General features: G+C 35.4%; 1 protein-coding gene across 1 annotated transcript in view; it reads left to right on the top strand.

The window, feature by feature from the left end:
- Positions 1-1341: 1341 nt before the first annotated feature.
- LOC131066135 (alpha pinene synthase, chloroplastic-like) overlaps positions 1342-16466 on the top strand; it is a 48447-nt gene continuing 33322 nt past the window's right edge. Inside the window, exon 1 of the mRNA XM_059209097.1 lies at positions 1342-1511. Coding sequence (XP_059065080.1) covers positions 1342-1511 — 170 coding nt within the window. The remainder of the gene's footprint in view (positions 1512-16466) is intronic.

The following is a 16466-nucleotide window of genomic DNA, read 5'->3' on the forward strand; positions in this document are numbered from 1 at the left end:
AAATAAAGGATTTTGTTGCTGTTTTCGTGTTGCAAAAAAAGAAAAAGTGTTTTTAAGAAAAAGAGAAAAGGATAGATTTAATGTTGTAGTAGAAATAAAAAAAAAAAGTGAGCATTTGTAGCATTTGTTTTCAAGAAAAGAAGGGTTGTATTATTCTCTAGTTACTATGTAAAAGAAAGAGAAGCATTGTAGGGATCTCATCCCATTTGTATTCATGTCTATGTTGTATCTAAATCTATTTTATATTTACATTTGTCAATGAATAAACATGCCTTTCCCTACTTGGTAGTTTTGCAAAAAGAAAATAAAATGATAGTTGCATCTTGACTTTTAAAGTTTTGCATAAAGAAAAGAGAGAAATGTTTGCATTTTTGGGAAACCTGAAAATTGTTATTAGCTGTAAATTCATGTTCCTTTTAGTTGACATGCTGCTGTAAATTTATTCAAAAAACAGACTTTTATATTTTTCTGTTATTGCAGAAATGAAAATTGTTAAAATAGTCTATTCTTTACAAAAAGAAAGGGAAATATTTAGCTTTTAACATTATCATTTTGTTACAAAATAAAATATAGATTTGGAGATCCCTTTTAAATGCATTTGATGCCTACAATGATATTAATCTCAAAAGGAAAGTCTAAGTGTTTTTTTTTTTTTTGTTATATTTAAATAAAAGGGGTCTATGGCAGCAAATTAGATTTATATTAATACATTTAGCTCCTTAAATGATGTTTGGACAAATCTGATTCATTCAAAAAAATAAAATAATGTTCTCAGCCCTGGTAATATTAATCCACAAAAAAAAAAGGGAGATCTGTTAAGTAAACCATTTAAAAACATATATCTACCCATTTATATATATAAATATATATATATATATATATATATATATATATATATATATTTATATATATATATACATCCATACATGTGTATGTGTGTGTATATATATATATATATATAAATAAAGAATCTGCAAAAAAAAAATGGAATATTGAAGCTGTATTCATTTATCAAAACTGGGATATTGTAAGCTGTATTCATTTATCAAAACTGGCATATTGCAAACTGTATTTATTGAACCCTATATATATATATATAAGTATATATATATATATATATATATATATATATATATATATATATGTATATATATATATATATATATATTTATTGGTATTTACATTTAAAACGAAACGTTTTTTTTTTTTTTTTAAAAAGCCTGCAAAAAAAAAGAGAGAAAAAAATCATCTAACAGCAAGAGAAGGGGCCTGGCTGTTGCGGGCCGCAGCACCGGGCGGCGGCGGCCGCAGCCTGCGGCGCCCCGCAGTCTGCGGGTGGCGATGCCGCGGCCTGCGGGAGCCGCAGCCTGCGGCGGCGCCGTCCGCAGCGGCGGTGCCCCGCGCTGCGGTGCCACCCGCACCTCCGCCTCCCCCTTTGCTTCCCCGCCACCGTTTAAAACAGCGTCCCAGCTCGGAAATGCTGCCCGCTCAATGCAGTTTCTCCGCCGCAGGTTGTGTTCGCTCCGCCCAAATGATAAGTTCGCTCGGCCTTCCTCCACCGTCCACCCTGCACCCTTCACACCAACGCGCACACACAAGAGAGGGTATGGAATACGACGTGTTCGCCCTAACCCTAATTTCGGGTTAGGGCAACACTCCCAAGTTTTTAAAAAATAAAAAGGAGGGGGGGGGCGCGGAAAATGATTTTTTAAAAGGGATAAGTATCACCCCTTTTCCCCTCCTCTTATGATAAATAAACATAATCTCAGTTTTATAAAGATTTAAGTGCATATATGGGTAAAAGTGTATATATATATATATATATATATATATATATAGTAGTAATAATTTGGCAATTAATTAGTATTAAAATTGATAAATGTAAAGATAAGTTTGAATACTTATGTTAAGTATTGGGCATGAGTAGAGGAGACTAGATAGAAGGTTTTTTTTAATATTAGGTGGATTAGATTTTAAAATAAAAATATATAAATTAAAAGAACAAAGAGATGTAACCTCTAATTTCCTTGTAGGGCCAAGAGGGCCAAGTTAAGAACAAGATTAAACGGTAATTTTAAATTAAGGGGGGGGAGGGGTTCATTTATATAAGGTGTTTAAATAACCAGGATAATTAAATTAGGAATCCTAGTGGATTAGATAGATAAATGAGATAAATTTTAAAAGGTATATGGTCAAGATTAATTCGCCATTTTGGAATATTAATTATTTATTAGTGAAGCTTAGTGAATTTCCGTTTTGGGAGAAATCTTAGTTCATTGATAACTTAGTTACCCTCTCTTCCTAAATTGGATTTAATTACCAGACTGACTTAAACATAGCTATGACCTAACCCAAAATGCATTATTTATTTAAGTTAATCGCACTAAGTTGCATTATTTTAATTTAGTCAGTCGATAATTAGTTGAGTATTTTAAAAAAAAAAAATTTCCGTTCATGCCCTAAAGTTGGGCATGACAGGTTGTCAAGGGTCGGGATCTTATTTTGGAGGATAGTCCAAAAGAAAAAATTGATTTTGGGGGTAAGACCCTTAATCCAGGCTTTAGACCAATAAGGGTTAATAGGAGGGGGGGGAAGGACACAATACATAGAAGACACAGATAAAGTTCCTTTGGGATCATGTTTCCAAATAAGGGAGTCCTCTTCATTATTCAGCCATACTGCAGATAGATGGATCTTGAGCTTAGAAAGGCTAGGGTGGATACTTTCAATGTTCTGCCATTCATTACCATCCCAGTACTCAGCAACTAAGGAGCCAAAAGATCTAATACAGGAGGGAGCATGGGGGGCCCATTCATTGAAGTCCATTAAAGGTTTATCAAAAAGCTAGGGATCCTCCCAGAATTTTACTTTCCTACCATTTCCAAGTTTCCATATCACTGCTTTAGCTATACTTTCTTTGCATTTAGAGGCATGATTCCAAATGTGGGATCCACTAATACTGAGATCCAAATTGATAAAAGAGGAGAGAGAGGAGGACAGAAGAGAGTACTTACTTCACCAAATTTTGCACCATTTAGAATCGGAATGAAACATTCTCCAGACTTGTTTGGATAGGAGAGCTTCATTTAAAGTACGAATCCTCCTGAGGCCCAAACCTCCTTTTCTTTTTGGCCTACAGACCTGGTCCCAAGCCACCAAGGACATTCTTTGCTTATCCTCAACCCCAAACCATAGGAATCTTCTTTGAATTTTCTCAATTGCTTCAGCATACTTAACTGGAATTCTAAAAAGACTAACAACATAAATTGGAATACTTTGAAGAGTAGCCTTAAGGAGTTGGAGCTTGCCAGCTTGACTTAAGAGGGCCCCTTTCCAACCAACAAGTTTTTTATGAAATTTGTCCACTAGAGAACTCCAGAAGGGATCAGGAGGGGCAATTCCCATGGGGAGACCAAGGTAGGTAGTAGGAAGGTCAGCAGTCCTACACTCCAAGATCCTGTTAATCCTCTGTTGTCTTCTCTTTGGAGTATTAATGAAAAAGACTTCACTTTTAGCCCAGTTGATAAGCTGACCCGAAGCAGAGGCAAATTTACACAGGGTGCTCTTCAAAAATTTAGCTTCTGAAATACTTGATTCCCCCATAATAATAGTGTCATCAACAAACTGCTGGTGGGAGCAAATAAGGTCAGCAGAGGATGGTTGGAGGCCCTTAAAGGAGCTTTGCAACACCATTTTTTCCATGGTCCTTCCAAAGCATTCAGCCATAATAATGAAGAGGATGGGGGAGATAGGATCTCCTTGCCTAAGACCTCTAGAAGCTTGGAAAAAAGTAGAAGGAGAACCATTGACAAGAACAGCAAAAGTAGCAGAGGTGGTAAGTTGGGAGAAAAGGTCAACAACTCTAGAGGAGAACCCAAAAGAAGTGAGGATTTTCTGAAGTAAAGACCAGTCAACCCTGTCATCCTAAAGACCAGCATCCAGACTATGATCCCTCTTGAGGAGGTCTGAGAAATACCTCTTTGGAGAGATCTAGCTTTATGATGAGACCCTGCTTCTTTACTCTAACAAGAGAGTGAATGTTCTCATGGACCGTAATAATGGAGTCAAGAATTTTTCTTCCAAGAACAAACCCATTTTGCTGGTATTTAATTAAGGTAGGAAGGACAACCAAAAAACTAGAGGTAAGGACCTTGGAGATAATCTTGTAAAAAGAATTGCAGAGGCTAATAGGTCTGAATTTGTCCAAAGAATCAGCACCTTGAATCTTGGGGATGAGAGCAATAAAAGTTCCATTGATTTCTTTCAAGAGTTTTCTAGCCCCAAAAAATTCCTTAACCCCATTGGAAACATCAATTCCAACAATCTCCCAAAAATCTTGAAAAAAGAACATTGGGAAGCCATCTGGGCCAGGTGCTTTGTTGCCATCAAAGGAGAAAACACCATTTTTAATTTCTAAGTTAGAGGGAATGGAGGAGAGGGAGGCATTCTTTTGAGCATCAATGAGACAAGGAATGTTTTGAAGAAAAGAGGATTGGGCTTCAGCATCTAGACTATGATCCCTCTTGAGGAGGTCCGAGAAATACCTCTTAGCTTCATTCCTTATTTCATCCTCCTTGACCAACTCCCCATTCTCCACAACTAGCTTGTTCACCCTATTAACTGCTTTATGCTTGATAGTCGACATATGGAAGAATCTTGTATTCCTATCTCCTTCCTTAAGCCAAATGCATCTCGATCTTTGCTTCCAGAATGTTTCCTCTTTGGCAATAGTATCATGGTATTTTTTGAGAGTCTTGTTTTCATCAGCAGTAGACACAGTACTGAAACCATCCTTCTGGATCTGATCTTGTATTTCTTTAAGGTCTTCCTGAATTTTACTCTTAGCTTGAAATATATTTCCAAAACTGGTTGTGTTCTAGAGTTGTATATTGTCCTTCACACTTTTGAGCTTCTTGACAACTTTAAACATAGCCGTTCCCTCAACTTGGATGCTCCACCATTTCTGAATATTTCTTCTGATTTCGGGGTGGAGGGTCCACATTTTTTCAAATCTGAAGGGAAAGTTTCTCTTTCTATTGATTGAGTCAGCAAAGAAGGTGATAGGGAAATGATCAGATCCAACCTGAATGTGGGCCGACAAAGAACAGAAATACTGACTATACCAGTCATCAGAGATGAGAGTCCTATCAAGTCGCACTTGGATAAGGTCATTACCAGTTCTTCTATTAGTCCAAGTGTAATTACAACCCTATATTTCCAGGTCATTGAGAGCCTAAGAATTAATAAAATCCATAAGGGCCATCCTACTTTCCAATTGAGGAGGAATACCTCCAAATTTTTCCTCCTCTCTCAAAGGAGTGTTGAAGTCCCCCATAACCATCCAACTAAGATTTTTGAAGCTGTCCCTAGCCTGAATGATTTTTTTCCAAAAAGAGTTTCTAGCCTTTAGGGTATTAGGAGCATAAATGTTGGTAAGAACCCATGAAGTACCATCTTTTAAATGCTCAAATTTGATACAAGAGAAATTACTGTCCTGAATTATGACCTGACCTTTAACAATATTAAGGTTCTAGATGGTAGCAATGCCTCCTGAAGCACCTTCGGAACTGCCACCACTAACATTACCATTTTTGAAGTACTTCAAATATTCAACTTTTTCTCTACTCATTTTGGTTTCTTGAATTAGAAAAATATCAAGATTACTATCTCTTATCATATTCCTAATAATATCATGTTTATGGGGATTATTGAGTCCCCTAATATTCCAAGAGATTATCTTCATATCTACTTACCAATTCCCAGCTCCTTGAGAGTCTTTTGGGTTCCATCTGCAATGTTCTTGCTAGCCTCCTTGTCTCTGACTTTGTGGTTAGAGGGTTGTCCTGGGGAAGAGGAATATACCCCACATCAACTTGAGCTATTCTGTTGGATTTCCTTAGTAGAGAAGTCCAGGGAGTAGATCCTTTCTTATTCCTGTATTTTGGTTGCTTCCATTTAGTTTCTATCACAGGAGCCACTTCCATGTTGTTGAGGATTTTGGAGATTTCTTCTTCATTGCCCCAATTAGGAGTTCTGGAATCAGTTGAAACATTGTTCACTGTTTTTGAGCTCTGCTCTGAGTCCGAGAGGTTCATACCCAAAACTGCACATTTTTGGGCTTCTTGAATTTCAAAACTTGGCATGGCTAGGGAAGAATCAGTCCTTTCTTCTTGGGGGTCAGGGATCTCTCCTTCCTTAGGTTGGTAATCTTTTGTTTCCAGTTCCTTGCCTTCATAAGTGTCAACAACCACTTCAACTATCTCATTTGAAAGATCATTCTGATCTTTCATTTCCTTTTTTTGAGTTCTACCCAAGGGGCTCACTTTGGTTGGTTCATTTCTCACTACTTCCTGGGTTGAGGGACTAGAGATAGAATTTGAGGTGACTTCCTTATTTTCCCCCAAAGGATTAAAGCAATTGGAATTTTCTTCCTTGTTCTCTGGATTTTTAACTTGCCACACCATTTTCTCTGGCAACTTTTGATTTTCAATCTCAGGTTTAGGCTGCTTAGGTTCCACCTTTGGCTTGATTGGGCAGGATTTTGCCCAATGACCTGCTTTTTTATAGTGGAAGCATGCAAAAGGGATAGATTCATATTCGATGTGTTGTTTCCAAGTTCCCATCTTTGAAACTAGATCTATCTGTTCTGGCATATCTGCTTCAGGGGATACTCCTACACAAAACCTTGCATGAGTTAGTCTTCTTTTTGAAGCAGTGACTGGGTCTATTGAGAGCAACTCGTCAAAGGAGCTTGCTATTCCAGAGAAAATACTTTCTGCCCAATATTCAAGAGGCAATCCTGGTAGCTTTATCCAAACTCGAACTTGTGCCAGGAGAGAATCATTCATGTTTAGGTTCGGATGCCATTTTCTAAGGACCAGAGCTGTCTTTCCTACCATCCAGGGGCTCCTGCACAGAATCTTAACCTTATCTTCTTCGTATGAAAAAGAAAAAGATAGAAGGCCTTTAGGTAAAGCCGATACTTCAACATTTCCCTTGAGGATCCATTTTCGTTTGACAAAAGCCCTTACAACTTCAATATTAGGACGCGAACCCATAAATTTCCCTACCAAGGAGTTCGACATACTATTGATATTATGGTCCAGAACCTGGTCAGGGATAGAGATAGCGAACTTACCATTAGAAGGGTCAGAAATATTCTTAACATGAGGTAGGGAGGATTTACCAGTAGGTCTAGTTCCAAAAAGGGACGACCATTTCCTATTTTTCCCTTCCGCTATCAACAGAGTAATCACGTGGAATGGGCCCCCCATTGGACCCTTCTCCCAGAAGCCCAGATGAACCCGCTGTCTCCTTTGGTAGAGTACCATCAGACTATAAGTCAACAATAGCCTCTAGGATGTCCGGAGGCTTATCCTTATCGCCTATGGGACCAACAGCTTTGATCTGGCTGCTCCCACCATTGGAACCAAGGTTCCCGCCTTGCTGAGAATTTGAAATTTGAGTTCGCCCATTACAGCCATCTGCTCCCGCTTTCGCCCATTATTGGAAAGAAGTTATTACCTGGGTGTTTGTAGATTAAATTTTGAGAAGATTGGGAAAAGTTATTATGAAAAATTTTGTGAAGATTTTTATTGTGCATGGAAATTGCAAGATTTGGGAAGAATAGGGTTTACTAGAGAAATCATTCCCTCTTGTTTGATTTTGCTTTGATATTTTGCTATGGTTGTTCTATAAATATTTGTACATCTCTATGTAATTATTTAGTTACTATGGTAATGAATTTAATTTTAATTACATTTATTAGGTTATTAAAAGTTATGGAGAAATTGTTTTATTTTAGTATTTTGGAGAAATTCTGTATTAATTAGGTTCTCTGGAAATAAATTTTATAGGAAATAAAATTTAATGTGTTTTTTTAGGTTATTGGAATTTTAAAAATAATTAATTAATTAAAAAAATAATTAATTAATTAAAAAAATAATTAATTAATTAAAAAAATAAAATAATAAAATTAATTAATTAAAAAAATAAATAAATAAATAAAATAAAATAATGTTATATATTTTTATATATATATAGTATTGTGGTTTTATTATGTTATTTTGGAAATAAAAAGTTATTGTAAAATTAAATCTTCATTTTATTATATATTTTTAATGTGATATAATTATATGATATTATATTTGATGAGTATATATATTTATGTAATTTTATTATATTATTATTATTATATATATATATATAATTTGGAATTTAATTTAGACTATTGGTATAAGCTGATCGGATATATTTGTAAATTAATCATGAGCATATAATTAGGGGATTAATTTTTATGTGATTGATTTAGCCTTATTGGACAAATGACAACATTGATTTCTTTGTATTAAAATAATTGTATTTTCTTATTGTCTGGAAAATCTTTAATTGCAAGTTATTTATGCTTTTGGCTATTGTAAGAAAAGATTGCCTGTATTAGGGTCTTGTGCATATGATGTTTGTAGTCAAGCTTAATTCTATTGCAATTCTGGTTGTGTTATCATTATGTCCTATGTTATTATATCTCCTTGGTTAGGTGTTGTTGTATAACCTTATTGATGTGAGTCATTGTGTGTTTTGTCCAAATGGTCAATCTTGGATTAGTGATTATGTATCCTTCACCTGTGGTTTGTCAGGATTAGTTATGGTTGTCTATTTTGCCATAGAGTTCTCGTAGAGAGACCTTTCCTGTTAGTGACCTATGAGAGAGAGTGGCTTTCGAGCGGGGGTCATGCCTGAAGTGGATAACAAGATAACCCATCAGAAGTCAGTTAAAAAGTGATAACCTAATAATTGATTAGGGGGTGGGTAGAATAAATATTAATTAAGATAATATACCTCCTACATAGGTGTAGTGCTTGTAAAGGGCTCATAATGCTATGAGAAGGCCCGGAATGGAAAACTTACCACCTTGTCTTCACGAAAGGATTGGCAGGGTCCACATGAGACTTAGTTGGAACAAGAGGCTTGGGAGAGGTTACCAGGAGAAACCCAAGATGGGGGTCGGAACCTATGGAGGTTGTATCATGGTATCCACCGTAAGACATGTGATGACACTCTCTCCTTAGAGTCACTTGTGTTTTTTGAGTTGAGTTACATGGATGTTTGTGGAGTCTTGTAGTCCTTTCGTACTTGTCTTACTTTGCTTTCTTGAGGGTTTTCTACTATCTCCTAGCACGGTGGGGTGGTTCCATTTTGGGATCACATGGTCGAGTGGTAGTGCCACTTCCCATCGGATGTTCTAGATTGTATCTTCAGGCGAGGAAAGGCTTCGGCGGTGTTCTTGGTTCATGGTTCATGCACCAGCTCTTGTTCGATATCATTGTTCAGTTGAGACCCTGTGGTCATTGTATCAGACTTTTATGTAACCTTGATATTGTAACTTTGTAATCTGTGGCATTATTGGAAGACATGTATTTGTGGATATTGTAATAGTATGTCAGTGGAATGTATGTTATTTCAGTTGCTTAAATCTTATGTTAAAATGTTTTGTGGAAATTGGATACATTGGAATACTTTCATTTCTTCATTATGGAATTTAGATGTATGTGTAGTTTTAAACTTAAGCATTTAATTTATCTAATTAAATGGACAATTGGGTTAACTATGGTGTTAATATAATCTACGAATTAATCTTCATTGGTAACCCTTAGGAAATCATATGTTAGACTTTCGTTGTGTTATTAAGCGTGCAATGGTTATGGTTAATGCACTTAGTCTTTAAAAAAAATAAAATTATTTCACCCTTTAGTTGCCTAGTTGTGTTGTTTTCCTTTAGGGTTCCTCGCGGGGCATTACACGGTCATACTTAAATTGACTTGTTTGTAATCTCTATGAGAATTAGATTTTTGTTGTGTTACTGATCTAATTGAATTTTTTATAAGGTCGATGAAGTTGTTTAGTTTAAGAGTTGGCAAAGAGTTGAAAAGATCAGTTGAGTGTATGGTTGCCGAACTAGATGATGTATCTGCAATTTGAGTAAAGGCAGATAGGAGCATGAAAAGGATCTGATCAAGTAAGTGTAGTGCTATTCAGACAGATCAACAAACTCCTATTGTTTTCTAACAATTGCAGCAAAATTGAAATCCCCTAACTGGGTAAGCTCTAACAAGCTTGGTACTATTCAAATCCTCTAACAAGGTGATCCATTAGCTTGGGTTTTCAAATCCTCTACCGAGGTTACTTCTTATAGGGTATTTCTTCTAACAAGGCATTGTAGTCAATCCCTTAACCGGGTGGTTCCTAATAGGATCAGTTCTTAATAGGACTTTTCTAAAGCTTTAACAGGCTAGGCTCCTAACAGGGCGAACTTCAGAAGAGTTCAGATAGTTATCTTGTGAGTCTCATCTAACCGTGGTTTTTCCCATTTGGGTTTCCACATCAAAAATATTTGTGTCAAGTGGTAAATGTTTTTATGGTTATGTTCTTATGGTTGATTTACTTAACTACTTAACTATTTTGATAAGTTATGATAACTGGAAGCATTGAGAAATGAAGTCTCTTGACATATGAAAAAGCATTTGGATGTTTATGAGTTTGAAGTTGTTTACTGTTAATTTGTTGTAATAGTCAACCGATTTATCTTATGAGTTTTTATCTTGACAGTGGTATTACATTGATAGTTCTAAGTTTACTTTGAGAGATTGATTTTTGAGATTGGTGAAGTTTGTATCAGTTTTTCTATCTACTGATTCACCCCCCCCCCCCCCCTCTCACTAGTTGATTAGATACTTATTCTTTCATCATACCATGAATTGGTATTAGAGCTTATCAGGTCCTCTAAGGTCTAAGCCTAACAACTTGAGGTAAAGATCTTGCAAATCATGATGAAGAAGGAAGGTCTAAATTTTAATAGAGAGAACTATAGGATATGGAGTGACAGAATGAAAATTTATACCAAGAGTTTGGGAAGCCAGTATTGGGAACATGTTGATACTAAATATGTTGCACCTATTGTGATGTTGACTAATGATCAGAAGAAAGAGAAACAAGAAAATAATCAAGCATTAGAGGCCATTATTAGTTCTTTGTCTGATGTAGAGTATGTAGATGTTCATGGTCTAGAGACTGCATATGAGGTATGGAAAAAACTTGAAGAGATTTATAGCGGTGATGAACATGTTAGGATTGCTAAAGAAGAGAGTCTAAGAGGAAAGTTTGATGACATGCGAATGGCTGAAGGTGAGAATATCCAATAGTATGGTCAAAGGATAAATGAGATAGTCAGTGAAACTAAAAGTGTAGGAGATAAAGTGGAAGATACCACAGTGATCAGTAGGGTACTGATAACCCTACTACCAGTCTACGCTATCTGAGTTGCAGCCATTTAGGAGCTAAAGTCCATTGACAAAACTAGGGTAACTCTTGACTCCATCATTGGCAAGCTTACTACTTTTGAATTAAATGGTTATGATGGTAGTGTATAGAAATCTGAGTATGCATTTAGAGCTTTTGTTTCTAACCCATCTATGAGGAAAAGTAGAGATGTCAATCACAGTTGTGAATCCAGATCCAACAGAGAAGTCGATGATGAAGATAGTTTAGTTGAACTTGAAGCATTGTTGGCCAAGCGGTTGCCTAGAGGTACAAGTAAATATAGAGGTAAATTACCTTTGAAATGCATTGATATGATGATTCTATGATGATGATGATGTGATTCTTAGATAATAATGCTCTTGATTTTGATGATGATATGTGATTCATGTTGAGATGAGAATGTGATGATGTATTGTATTGATTACTGTGATTTATGAGATGTATCTTGAAAATGAGATGTATTATAATGATAATGATGTGAGATGTATCTTGAAAATGAGATGTATGATAATGATAATGATGTGAGATGTAGCTTGAAAATGAGATGTATGATAATGATAATGATGTGAGATGTATCTTGAAAATGAGATGTATGATAATGATAATGATAATGATAATGATGTGATACTAATGCAAGATTAAAATGATATACAACTAAATGCAAAATGATATGCAGCTAAATGATCACTTTAATTCTATCGTTGTTGTTCCTGTGTAGTCACTTATTTGTGCTTTGTTTTTGTTTGTCATCATTTAGTTTTTGATATGTTGGAAGTTAATACAAGGAGCATGGTATAATTGAACCATAATGACCTGAGTATGACTTACATGTATTTTGATATTGCAAGGCAGCACAAGCATCAAGGTATAATTGAACCAAGATGACCTGAGTGTTGCTTGCGTAAAATAGAAAAGAGTTAACTATTTGCATGTGCAAAGTGGAAAATGTCTTCAATGATATGTTTCCAATCATGTCTCGAGACAAATTTGCACCATACGAATGATCGCCTCACAGACAGAAAACCAAAAAAATACCATAGTCCTTTGTTGCTTCTCTAGCTCAATGCATCCTTGAGTAGCTCAAGAGATCTAATGATTCAAAAATTAAATTTCATGCCATATGTTAACAAAGCATAATTCCGAAAATCATCCATCATGTGTGTGTTAAAATTTTCAGTTGGATAATGGTCTTGTTTTCTACCCTGATGAGCAATTGTTGACAATATTTCCTTAGCATGTTGTGATCCTTGTTTGTTTGTTGTCGGAATGCTTGAAGTGAGAGAAATGTTTCTCCTAGTCACATATATGTATTGATGTGGATATACGTGTTGATCACCAAGCCATAGTGGGATATGATATGGATAAGAGTTTTTGGATAATCAAGAACAGTGACTACTGTAAGTATGTCCAGGATAATGTTGCGTGAATAAGTGTTGTGGCGATGGCATTTAGCTGAGACTAGTGTTGGCATTACATTAATTTTGTTGGTATGATGATATTGAGAAGGTTGTTGGATATTGATGATACAATTGATAAAGGATGATTACTATCTTAATAATATTATTTTGTCATTGATGTCAAGCAATTGATTTTCTGATTTAGTATGATGTTGCCATATCTTAAAGAGTATGTTTTGATGAGTATAAAGATGTTGGTAAGTGACACAAAAAGAATGTGAAAATGAAGGGAAGTAATAAGTTATTCAATGGGAAACTATTACCAAGTTAGACAGTGATAAGATTATGATATTTTGATTGTTTTGATATCCTTTATATGCATATTTGAAGACTGAATAAGAACAAGAAAAGATTTCATGTAATAGAATGAGTAAAGATTTGATACTATTCTATTTTACCAAGCAAGGAGCTAGTCGGTAAACACCAAGGTTATCAGTGTCGGTTAAAGAAGAAAGAAGTTACCGAGTAAAGTTCAGTATTTACTGAGTATCAACCGAGCAGTAACAGAATGCATTGGATGGATAAATACATTATTAAATGAAGGATGCCAATGAGCTGGAGATTTATATAAGATTGGAATGTCGTGCAAGAAGTTTGTTAAGGATCAACGACAATGAAAATTCAAAAGTTATATCTACAACACAGATTGAACAGACATAACCGAGCACAAGTACCAAGGAAGGAATACAAGTTTCAAGGCAAGATAAAACATTTTTCAGTTCGAAGGATTCAATGAACCTAGTCAAGTTTGAAGATCTGATGGCTAAGATTAATCATGGGAAATGTGATTAAGGAGATTAAGCGGTTAGGAATTGCTTATAAATAAAGAAAAGTTGATGAACAATGTATGCGGGCAAATAGAAGAGCAGTGATACTGCAGAAGTGATTACCAAGTACAGAAGATTGAAGATCTGATTGAAGAACAGATTGAGAAGCCCAGCAAGGAGGAAGATAAGTCTTATGACAAGATTATTTTGAGCACATAGAATCTTCTTTAACATTTCAGATGTGAAGTTGCAGATATATTTTATTACTGTTATTTATTTTTGTAAGTGACAGGAAATCTCTTAGCCGAGTGGACCTAACCATCTTATTTGTATATCCTCTAGCAAGGTAACATTCTAATTGAGTGTTTGAAATAATTTGACAAGGTCACTTCTAACAAAGTGCAAGATTCTAATAGATCTGAGGGAAATCCCTTGACCGGGTCACATCTAGCAATGTGTTTATGTAATCTTTAACAGGAATGGCTTTTAACCAAGCATACTCTAGAAGAGTATATTTTCTTTGTGGGTCTGAAATCCCACAATGGTTTTTCCCTATTTGGGTTTCCACGTTAAATATAGTGTTAAATATGTTTTGATGTTTCAAGTTTATCAGTTTATGAGTTTGAATGATTTACAGTCATAGATGCATATCATGTAAGTTCTACCAAGGTTGAATCTGATGTAAATTTTGGATTGTGAGTTTATCTGACTGACCCCCCCCTCTCATCTAACTAACAATTGGTATTAGAGCTGGTACTCCAAAAAAAAAGTTTAAAGGAACTTGAGGCAAGATCTGAAGATGTATAAAAGGGATGCACCAAAGTTGAACAAGTCAAGTTTCACCACATGGAAGAAAAGGATGAAGCTACACTTATCAGGAATCGGAGAATATGCAACATATTATCTGGAGAATGATTACACTGCACCTAGCACCTACCCGATGACAATGGAAGAGATAAAGGCAAAGCAAGAACATATTCAAGCAATGATTGAAATAACATCAGCATTGACCGATTCAGAGTTTAATGATCTAGAAGGTTGTAATGATGCCAAAGCTATGTGGAATAAGCTTATATCTGTGTATGGTGGTGATGAACATGTTCAAAGAGAAAAAGTAGATAGTCTAAGAGGACAACTTGAATCCATGAGAATGAATGAAGGTGAGAACATAATCCAATATAGTACAAGGTTAAAGGAAATTGTCAATCAAATCAAAGGAGCAGGAGGAACTATTGAAGAAAAGGATGTAACAAGTAAGTTGCTGAGAACACTTCTACCTGCTTATGCCATTTGAGTCTACAATTAATGAATTAAGGTTTGTACCAAACATGCCAGTCTCTTTGGATGCTACTATCAGTAAGCTACATGCTTTAGAGTTGAGTGATTTTGATAACAGTGGGTCTTCGGTTAACAAAGTTGAATCTGCATTCAGTTCTTTTCATCTTGATGAATCTAATGATTATGATGATAGATTGTATAAGTATGCTAAAGGAAATCATAGTGGAGTAAGTGAGAGATTTCACAAAAATATGGAAGAAGTACACAAACTATATGAGGAAATCAGAAAGCAAGAAGAGTTTGAAGCATTATTGGCCAGAAGGTTACCAAGAGGAAAAGGTAAGTATAAAGGAAAGTTACCTGTGAAATGTTTTAACTATGATAAAATTGAACATATGTCTTCAAACTATCCTGACAAAGAATCTAGTGAAAAGAGAGAATACCGAGATGACAAACAGAAAGACAACCAATATAGAGGGCACCGAGACTTCAGAAGGAGAGATAGAAAGACATGCCTAGTAGCTGATGAGGAATCCAATGATGATAAATTTGATGGGACTGAGACAGAGGAAGTTGTATATGTGGCTATCAAAGATGGATTAGATGAAGAAAGGTATGAAGAAAAAGCCTTAATATCACACATAAATAATAATGATTCTTGGATCATAGATAGTGGATGCTCACATCACATGACAGGTGATAAACACAAGTTTGTTAAATTAGAAGATTATGATGGAGGTTATGTAAGATTTGGTAATGATGCACCATGTCCTGTAAAAGGTAAAGGATCTATCACTCTTCTTGACAATGCTAAATGTGATGATGTATATTGGGTTGATGGTCTGAAATACAATTTTTGAGTGTAGCACAGCTGAACAATACAGGATACCAAATAGAATTTCAGAAAGGAATTGTCAAAGTTCATGACAAATATGGAAAGTTGGCTACTACCGGGACTCAAACAAGAGGTAATACATTTCATCTTGACTCAACTCAGAAAAATTGTCTGCATGCAAAAATAGAAGATACCTGGTTATGGCATAAAAGGTTTTGTCATGTAAATTTTGATAACCTGATCAAAATAAGTAAGAAGCACCGAGTAAGAGGTCTACCAAGCTTGGAAAAACCTGAGAATGCAATATGCCAAGGATGCCAGATGGGTAAGATGACAAAATCAAGCTTTTCAAGTAAGTATTACACTTCTAAAGGAGTTTTAGATCTTGTACACACTAATCTTTGTGGTCTTATGAAAGTTCAAAGTTATTATGGTGATAAATACTTCATATTATTTGTGGATGATTACTCAAGGATGATGTCAGTTATGTTTTTAAAAGAGAAATGAGAAGCCTTTGAAATTTTCAAATGGTATAAGGCAAGAGTTGAAAATGAAACAGGAAGATAGTTGAAATGTCTAAGATCTGATAGAGGAGGAGAGTTCATTTCAAATGAATTTAACTTATTTTGCAATGATCATGGTATAAAGAGACAAGTGTCTACACCGAGAACACCATAGCAAAATGGGATAGTTGAAAGAAGAAACAGATCAATTGTAAATTGTGCCAGAACCTTCATGATAGAAAAGAGAGTACCTCAAATATTTTGGAGAGAAGCAATAAGCACTGCAGTTTACACCCTGAACCGAATACAA

The sequence above is a fragment of the Cryptomeria japonica genome, chromosome 1, assembly GCF_030272615.1.
Source record: "Cryptomeria japonica chromosome 1, Sugi_1.0, whole genome shotgun sequence".
Taxonomy (NCBI): domain Eukaryota; kingdom Viridiplantae; phylum Streptophyta; class Pinopsida; order Cupressales; family Cupressaceae; genus Cryptomeria; species Cryptomeria japonica.